Raw genomic sequence first — 10,024 nt, forward strand, 5'->3', positions numbered from 1 at the left:
ACTCGCAGTCAGCTAAATGAAACATTATTCTAAACATATGCATCGTAATCAGTCCGGTCACACTTACAAGAACACGCGTTAATAAGGCAATCAATCACTCTGGAACAAGCAAGTTGTTCTGTAACAGCTCATAAACAGTGTGTAATGAAGAATTGGAGGTTAGCATGACACGGCGCTGATCAGATAATCAATGTCAAAGATGCGATGAATGTCAGTAAATGTAGTTTTCATGTCGTTTCTATAAAATCCTCAATTTACAACAAGCAGTTCAATTACCCTGAAAATACAGTCAATTAAATAGGGGTGATTGGACAGTAGCTGCAGGATCATCGATCTTTGCATTTCTATTTCGCTGGTGGACATTTTAATTTGGTTTTTCTATTAGCACTGAAATAAAGAAAATATAAAATATATTAAACAACCCAAAAGATTTATTTTCTTGTCAAAAACCATTCAGTGAAGGTGACAGACAGTCCTCTGCATTATGATGAATTCTCTTTTTCTGTCTTGCACATTGGATACAAAACTAATCGTGTTATTGTGGACAGTGTTTTTCTGGCCTCTGTCTTTTCCTTTTTACACCTCCATCTATCTCAGTGCCTTTGTTGCATGGGTTGCAGCCCTCTCTTTAGTAAAGAGCAAGTAAACCTGGTGATATATCACGCCCATATTTGCTCCCCTAATCCTATTTCTTTAATGGGGACGTTCAAAAAAGCAACTTATCTTGAAGTCCCCTGGGGGCATTCTGGTGTAGGCTATATTTAACCAAGTGCAATTAACGACAGTATCAGCTTGTATCATTTAGAGGTAATGTAAAAATAATGGTAAATGATAGGGCCGGAATGACCCGTGATGGCAGGCCTCATATTCCCTGTAGCTTTCCACGTATTTTTAATTAATGTTAGACTGGGTATAGATATGGTGCAGCGGCACTTAAATAAGCCTGTGCCTTCAATGTCGCTATAAGCATACGCAGAAAAAATGTTTACATTATTTTAAGCAGTTAAATTCAAAATTAATCATAATAATTTGTAGCATCCAGGGTTACAATTATTTTTTAAAAATGTGTCATTCATGTGAAGAAACGGAAATGTGTAAAGACTTTTTTTTATTTACTTTCCAAGAACAAACACGATCAATAAATAACATAATTTACATTTCATATTGCACATTTTTTTCAAGTTAAAATATTTAAATTCATACAGTCATTGATATTTTAAATACAGAGATATAGAGTTATAACAGAGACCATGGGGACAAAGGCCAGTAGATTTTTCCATTTAATTTCAGTGCCCGTTTATCAGCCCTTCCAAGCCTCTTTTGAGTGGATCATAAGAATTTTTCTCCATCTCTATAGTAAATGTATAAATTTGCACGAAAAAACAAACAAACAAACCCCCAAAACAGGTCATGAGTTTGGACCATTGGTGAATTTACAAGCCAGTTTGTTGGCTATGGGATCCAGTGTTTTAACATTTAAAAAGAAACATTCAACAAGTCACAAAATAAATTAAAAAAAAAGTTTTAAAAATAGCCTACCATCCACATTTCGTGGTACATTTTTCCGGATCAATATTTCAGTTTTAAGCTAGCAGTAGGACTATTTGGAAAATATTTAACGATTTACAGTTCACATGTTTTATAATTAACATATTGGTGATGTCCCAACAGGAACAACTAAAATGCACATAGCCATTTTACAGGCGCAGACAGATTGTAAAGCCAGGCTATTTTATCTGAACTCTCGCCTTGCTCCGTCCCGTCATTGTGGGTGAAGAGGTCCTATAGGGATTAGATAGCCCACGTATGAAAATACTGGATTGATATAATGAGGTGCAGCAATGCAAATAAAAGAGACTGATATATCGAGGTATCTGCCATTATCAGAAAAAATCAAAGGGTCCTGGAAAGCTACTTTGTGTGTAATATTTTATAACCGTCCATGTGTCAGATACAGCATCCTCATACAGTGCGTTCTGTGTGCCAGGACTGTCGCTTTGTTCCAGGTCTTTTGTATGTCTAATGACTTCCCTCCGCGGGTTGTTAGCACTTGACAGCGGGTCTCAAAACGAGGAACTTTCTTACAGTCATGTATTCAAAGGAGCTCCATCTAGGTACATGATTGGCAATTTTTGTCATGATCCTCTCATTATTAACATAAAACTTGACGCGAAAGACGCGGTGCAAAATTATATGCACCTTCTAGCTGATTAGAGGTGTCCCTATAGAGCCGAGGCTGGGTGTTGGAGAAGCTATTGCTGCCAAAATCTCAGTCTATTAGACCTATAGTGAAGAAAGATATGCTGCTGGGCAGAAAAGTAGACCGTCTGCTATATCTAAATTTAGATAAGCATGATTAGTTCACATTTTTATCCGAAAACTAAAGGAGCCGAGATAGCCAAGGCTGGGTTTGTCACACAGAGTATTGGACATTTAAGTTGAAGTTTATGTTTTCATTTGGGGAAAAAATATAAATATGATACATTTATTGAGGCAGTGGGACATTATTAAATAAAAAAGCTAAAATGTTTTTTTCTCCCCTCAAATGTGTAAATTAATCCAGTAGCTCCCGTAAAAATAGTTCAACACACGACCATAAGCCTTTAAAAAAGTTTTGGGTATCAGTGTTTGTTTTAATAAAAACAGTCTCTTCCAGTTGAATCACTTTTAGACTTTTAATCTTCGAGTGTCGGTGTGTTTATGATACCGCCTAATGCATCGCCCAGGTGGGACTCCCCATTTAAAGTAGTAGGCCTAATACCCCCACCCCACCCCTAAAAGTAGGACTGGAGCAAAATAGGAAACGGTCGCGTTGGCTGCGTGATCAGTTATCTGTTAAGTGAAGTTTCTTCTCGCTGGTCTGGTGACGGGACTGAAGTTTTGCTTAGAACCGCAGCAGAATACGGCAAAAATCCACTCTCGGATCTTTGCCCGGAAGCTGTGCAGGTAAAGTCAGCGCTGGCGCTCCTGGAGCCCAATGCGCTTGCCGCCTGGCTGCTGTGGCAGCTCAGGCACGAACAGGGCCCGGTGGCTGACGGAGCGCTTACCGCAGCTGCCGCGGCCGCGGCCGCAGCCGCCGCGGATGCAGCGGCCGAGCTATTCAGGCCTGCAGGCGACTGGTAGAGTCCCGGGTGCCTGAAGCTGCATAGAAGCTCTGGCCGTGAGTATGGGTGGGAGAGCGCTCGGAAGGTATCGAGGGGGCGGATGGAAGTGGCGAAAGGTGACGAGGCGGCACCGGTGGCGGCGGCGGCCGCTGCTGCTGCCGTGACACCGACGTGCGGGTAGTAATGTAGAGGCATGTGCGAGTGGAAAGGGTAAGGTAGACTTCCTGTAGCTGCCGCGTGCGTCATCATGTAAGTGTAGAAGCTAGGGTCTGCTGGATGGGGCCAGGACATCGCCAAACGCTGCCTTTTATCCTTCATCCGCCTGTTCTGGAACCACACCTGCACACAGAGTCAAAACAAGCCCCATATTGAAGCTGCCATGTTGTTTTCAAGCTCAGACCTCTGAAGAGCTGAGCTGGACAGATACGTTACCTGCGCTGATTTCAAATGTTTCATGCAAATGTTCTCGAAGTAATGATCGGCTTATTGCAGTATTATCAATCCGTTAAAGTAAAGGGGGGTATATTGTTTTGCACTTATTCTTGTTTTAATGGATTAATGTACAAATTACTTGGATCCATAACGTAAAATTTGTCACTATCCACATCTTTAGCTGTTTAGTAAAATCGCATTTTGTGTGAGTGTGTGCAAGATAAAATAAATTTAAAAAATGTCTGCACCATTTTATGCGCACGAATAAAGATAACACGGCCCCTGTTTTAAACTGCAGAGTATTTTCACTGTTGCTATTAATGTGTTTGCTTTTAAATAGTCACATCATTGCTTTCCATGCACAAAAACACGTGCACGTCACACACAACGCGCGCGCGCACACACAGAGGAATATTTATTCAAGCTTAATTTTGAAACGTACCTTAATTGTAGTTTCGGGCAAATTTAGCGTCGCCGCTAACTCACATCTTCTCGGTCTCGAAACATAATTTTCCCTGTAAAACTCTTTTTCCAGTCTTGCGATTTGTTCTCTGGTGAAAGCAGTCCGATACCTTCTGACTTGATCGGCATTTGAATTGTTTGATCCCACCGTTGAATTACCGTTCATGTTCTGGAGGGAGTTTGAGCTTGTGTTGGAAGATCCAGAGCTACTGTCTGAAAAACCTGAAAATTAAAAAAATAAATAAAAAATAAAACTTTCGCAGTAATAATAATAAGATTAATACTAATACTAATAATAGTAATTCAGCTTTACTTGTGAGTGGGCCTACCGGATTTCACAGTGTAGTAGAATAACAAGACGTTTGTGTAACAAATAATAATAATAATAATAATAATAATAATAATAATAATAATAATAATAATAATAATAATAATAATAAAAAATAATAATAATAATTTAGGGTTTTGGTTTGGAATTTTTTGTCCTTGGATAAAATAAATAGTCGACAATAACAACAATAATAGTAATGTTCATGTCCAAAATGATTGCCGAGAGAAAAACTGATGAAAATAAAATCTTACCTTTATTGTTTTCCTTGTGCTGGCTCGGGGAGCGATGCGCAGGGCATCCCACTTCCACATCACTGTTAATATCTGATTCTTGCGAAACTTCGGAGTAAAGGCTCATTTTCTTCCTGCTTTCTGACGAGGAAATCTCCGCCGAGGAAGAATTTTCACTGCCGTGGTGTGTACCGAAAAGACTGTCAATTTCAAATTTGCTTTTCGTCGGGATGTCCCCAAGATTTCCATGGAGGGAAGCGGAAGTTATTCTCGGGCTTAGTCGTCCGCCGTGCTGGGAGTTTTCCAGGGCCTCCAGCACTGAATTTCCAGGCGTGTCTGCGAGCCTCTTCCCGGCGACAGGACTGTGGAGACCTCTCTCCATCAATATCATCTCTTTTCTTATCCTCTCCATCATTAAGCCGTGGAAGACGACGACGACGAAGAAGAAGAAAAAAAAGCACACACACACACAGACACACACACAACACTTGTCCAGGGGGCTGGAGCACCAATGAGTTGTGTCGGAGCTAAATCCGCATGCAACTCCTGCAACTGTGTCTAAATAACTGCCTCTAAACCTTTTTATAAGCAAGACGCAAAAATGAAAGAATCTAAACGCAATCGACGAGCGACTGCTCAAAATGAGCCGTGCATCCTCCCCACAGCAGCAAAATGTCATTCATCAAAAGTGGCTGCTGTTCGTTGTTAAAATGCTGGGCTGACGTTGCTCCAATGATCATTTATTGTAACAGGTTTATAAGCAAATAAATAGGAGAGGGCTGTCACTTGATGATGGAGGCGGCCTTCGGTCAGACGAATAATATCCAAGTGGAGAGGAAGAGAGAAGTGAGGAGCGAGGTGCTTGTCCCTGGGTTGATCTCTGAGTCTGTTGTAGATCGCTCTTGGGTTTGGCCTCTTGGGTGAAATTGACAGTCTGATTAATAAAATGAGCGAGGCAACATTTCCCTCTTCATTTAGGAATATTATTATGCTTTGATTCTCCATTGTTTGCCTCCTCTCTTCCAGCCCTCCCCCTCCCTAATCATTGTTCTTTTTTTTATTCCTTTTATTCCCCTTTTTTCTTTTATATATATATATTTTTGCCATTTTTGCGACTTAATCAGAATGCGAAGTGCAATCAGATTAAGCTGGAAACAGTGACGTGAGAATAAGAGTGTTATTCTTCAGATAGTGTTACGTTGATGATTTGTTTTATTTTATTATTATTTTATTTTATGAAGTATGTGTTTTTCTCCGTTTTTTGGGGGACTTGCACCCAGCTCTTTAATCGTGAACGACACATTTCGTTGCGATAATCGCGCCTGGATTTTCTATTTATTTATTTTATTTATTTATTTTTTTACAGCAGCACACACAAACAGTTATCAGTACACATAGTATGAAGGCTGCTCGTTAACACAAGGCCACTTTTAAAATTAATTTAGCCAAATTGGGTCTATATAAGCTTTTATGATTTGACGATCGAAACGTCGCTGTTGTAATAACAGCCGTTTCGTTACAGCTAATTCTCGTTACGTTTCCCTCGTTCGTTTTGATTGACTTATGCATTAAATTCATCTGAATTACTCAGATTTCATATCTTACACAGCCATTTCTGGCATTTTAGGATGTCTTATCTAATTGAAGTATTATATCCAGTTTTTAGTCCGTTTCAATCGTTTCTGTTGAAAGGTAGTTAGGGTGTATTCATAAGACAATTACAGAAAAGTATTTAACATATTAACTGTATGTGAGCACATAACACCCGTGCTTGGACTAGTTTGTCGACGTGAAAACACTATAAAGGCGCCCTCAGATAATCCTATGCGCGTCCTCTGGCGCCTCCTGCAGGTTTTAATTTTAATTGCATTGAAATGAGACGTTGAATGGATGTTTGGTTGTAGTTTAAGTCCTGACTTGTGTCTGGCCAGCCAATACTAGTGTCTATGACAATGGTTTAATAGATCAATACTGTAATGAGCCTACCACAAGAGTATTATAAAACAGCTGCAAGCAGCTGGAAACTGAAAGAGCTTTATTCCTATTTTACAGTGTCCTCTGTATTATCAAGAATATAATGGAGTTAATCAGCTGACTGTGGGCTATAATATATTTGTATCACTTGCATTGTGTTGCAGTTTGAAAAAGAAATCATTCACCCAACCCATGTTTTGTTGTATTATTATTATTTTTCAGTAACTAACAGTGAAAGCGTGACTAAGTATCAACATCAGCACCCCCTTTTTCGTTTGTTTTATCCACACAAGTCATAATCATTTAATCAGGGACCCAGCCCACTGTTTAACTGCTGTTGATTTTATTTTTATGTTTTACAACCTGCAGTAAAAGACCAACTAATTAAATTTACACAAATCTAAAGCAAGTTACATGCATTTGTTATACTGTCTGGGAACACAATATGTTTTAAAAAAAATACAAATATTGTTAAACTGAAATAAGACACTGAAATGCATTGTTCCCCCAGAGCTTTGGGAATTTACATGTAATATAATTAGATAATTTGCATATGCACTGCTTTAATTCTGCAGCTGATGGATCTTTTTATGAATTTTTTTTAAGTGTGTGTGTTGGTTGGAGGTTGGGCATAAAAAATGATATGCTTAATATGTGCATGAATACAAATGACATGTAGAAGACAGGAAAGGTTTGGATGTGCAGCTACTGCAGTGCGACTCTTCCACAGGCACCATCCAACAAAAGAGAGCTAGTCCTACAGTGCAAAAGTTTATGTACTATAAAAATGTAATTTGTAATCTGTAATTTTGGCAAATTTCAGAGAAATAGACCAAATCTTTTTCTTCTGTACATAAAAAAAATCTGTGACAGAAAATAAATCTTGCCACTGATTTGTTTGATTAAATTTTCCTTTGAAGTTCAATTTTATTAAGTCACAGTCATCTTGTTGCAAGAGTGCAATTACATATATAATTCTTTTTTAAAGTTATACACCTTTACCTTCTTTTATGACAGGAGTTAGTGTTAATATCCATGCACAGTGTGGAGGAATAAGCATTCCCTCACTTTTCTGCTACATTTACACTCGGACATGAAGGCTTTAATGTGGATGACTTGAGGTGACTCTGAAGGTTTTCCTCAGCAGTTGATGCATTGCACAGATGCACATGTGTTGAGTTATCACATTTCATGACTTAAAGTGTGCAGCTGCACTGAGAACCAGAGCTCTTTCACACAGAATTTACCTATGTACATATGTTGGGAACATTTGGAGCCTATAAATATAAACCTGCAGCTTTCATAGTATTAGCCAAATCACCGGGTGGAAAGCAAGGCTGCAGTTGTGCTGATGAAAGGTTATATGTTGTTTCTCTCCTTTTTTTGTACTTTACAGTTACGTTTCTCTGTCATGTGGAGTCACCATGCACACAATTTCTATGTGTTTTTATGTGCAAGGGATAGCTTGTTTGGACAAAGAGTTTCTTCAGGTATTGATCGATTACTTCTCTCTTCATTGATAGATAATTAGGGTAGTGAAGGTGAGGTCTGGTAGAAAATATGTGTAATCAAAGATTTTGCTATCATTGTGTGTGACGATATCTACTCGCAATTTCATATGAGCAAAGGTGTCCTTTGTTCTTATGTGAAAGAAATTTTCAGACATTGTGATTGTTAAGAAGATTTTCCATTTGTGAACATAATTAACTATTTTTTTTTTACTGTAAAGTAAGGTAAAAACAGATATTCTGGAATCTGGAAAAAGTATAGGAAACAGCATCTTATAGAATGGGATAAAATGCAATCAGGTGAATAAAAAAAGTTCATATTGCTTGACTTGAATAAGTTATTTATTTATTCCGGAGAGCAAACATTGATTAAATGTGCCATTTCTTTTGCCTATTACAGTGGACAGAAATGACATTGATGCAATAATGTTATATCAAAGTATGCATTGTGGAGTGTGAAGCAATAAAAAGCACAAATGAGTTTAACAGCTAATAAATTGTTCACATGTTTAGTGTCGATGAGTCACAAGACACAGAAAAAGCATAAGATCAGATTTAATGCATGTACAGTTAAACTCAAATAAACTAGGGACTCGGGACTGGTGACCATCCTGCACTGGGGTCACACAGTGGCAGTGGTGCTTAAGAGTTGTACAACATCAGTCTTCAAACTTTACATCTGCAAATGTTGCTACAGTATGCAATGCACAATTGGAGTGTTAACACATTAGAAACCTGTTTCCAAAGAGATGGACAGATATATAAACACCTGCCCAAGCACACAAAACTACCTTTGTGGTAGTTACTCTTCAGTGGTGTCACCACACAAACATACAAAGATAAACAGACATTAGAAACACAAAACCGAACATTTATTTTCACATTGTGCTAAAACTTCAGAAAAACGTGTCTGTTTTAATAAGTCAGAAAATACAAGTGTGGGCAGAGAGGAAGAGTCTGGTGGAACGGACATGGGACAAGCTGTCATTTCTTAACTAAGACACCTGCCAATTAAGCTTACATGCTTTGAATATTTCCCCATAATCTCTAATATCAACTTTGTGAGATGATGGATTTCAAACTGGATAATGAACCACAGACCATAAAACATGGGAGAAGTTTGGGGAGTTTCCCAGTTAACCTCAGTAGATTTGTGTGTATCAGTATTCCTCTAGTGACCATTAGTGGAACTGCATTTTCGCGGCTCTTAAGTGGCTTCAGTTGGCCCCTGATCAGTGGACATTACCTTCTAAAAAATCTTCTTATACCTCGAACATCTGTTAATTGTTTTTGCATTAAAGAGGAATTTATTCAATGAAGAGTGAAAGATAAATACATGATGACACACACATAAAGAATAAAAAAAATTACACAACAAACCTATAAAAAACAAAGGTTAGTTGGTTATTAAAATATGATCCACAGTGACAAAAATTTCACATTTGCAGTTTGAAGTGCAATAGATGAAGAATGAGTCATTTTCCCATTACATTCAGACTGAGCAAATGCACTTGGCATTGGAAAATTATTGATCCATCCTGGCACCACAGTCTAGGTAGTTATCTTGATCCATGGTAAAACAATGTCTAGGTGAAGAATACAAAACGAGCACCCAGGGTATTGCTAAGAACAATTCTCACAACTGAATAAATGTTAACAAATGCTAGCAAAGATTTACTGGTACTTGTTTTCTCCTCATCGCATCTCAAGCTCTTGCACAAAAAATAATATGTGAAACATACAAATGTGATAGTAGAATATTAAGTTAATAAATCCTAGATATTGTTTTGATAACCAGGGAGTAAATCCGAGGCAACTGAAGGATTACTAATAGCCTATATTAGAGGTGAACAATAACACGAGGCTGTAAAATAATGTACCTCCATCAATGATCAAAGATGCTGAGCTTACTTGAAATAATAATCAAAGTGACAAATATACTGAGCTATGTGGGACACCAAATCATCATGTATGTGTAGGATT

General features: G+C 38.2%; 1 protein-coding gene across 1 annotated transcript; it reads right to left on the bottom strand.

Moving 5' to 3' along the window:
- Positions 1-2,616: 2,616 nt before the first annotated feature.
- Positions 2,617-5,426, bottom strand: evx2 (even-skipped homeobox 2). Its single transcript, XM_080903528.1, has 3 exons — positions 4,581-5,426; positions 3,979-4,220; positions 2,617-3,443 (listed from the first exon to the last, which is right to left on the bottom strand). Exons 1-3 carry the CDS (start codon positions 5,236-5,238, stop codon positions 2,829-2,831), a joined length of 1,515 nt encoding a protein of 504 aa, XP_080759654.1. The 5' UTR covers positions 5,239-5,426; the 3' UTR covers positions 2,617-2,828.
- Positions 5,427-10,024: the final 4,598 nt, after the last annotated feature.

The sequence above is a fragment of the Rhamphochromis sp. 'chilingali' genome (genome assembly GCF_963969265.1).
Source record: "Rhamphochromis sp. 'chilingali' genome assembly, chromosome: 14".
Lineage (NCBI taxonomy): Eukaryota > Metazoa > Chordata > Actinopteri > Cichliformes > Cichlidae > Rhamphochromis > Rhamphochromis sp. 'chilingali'.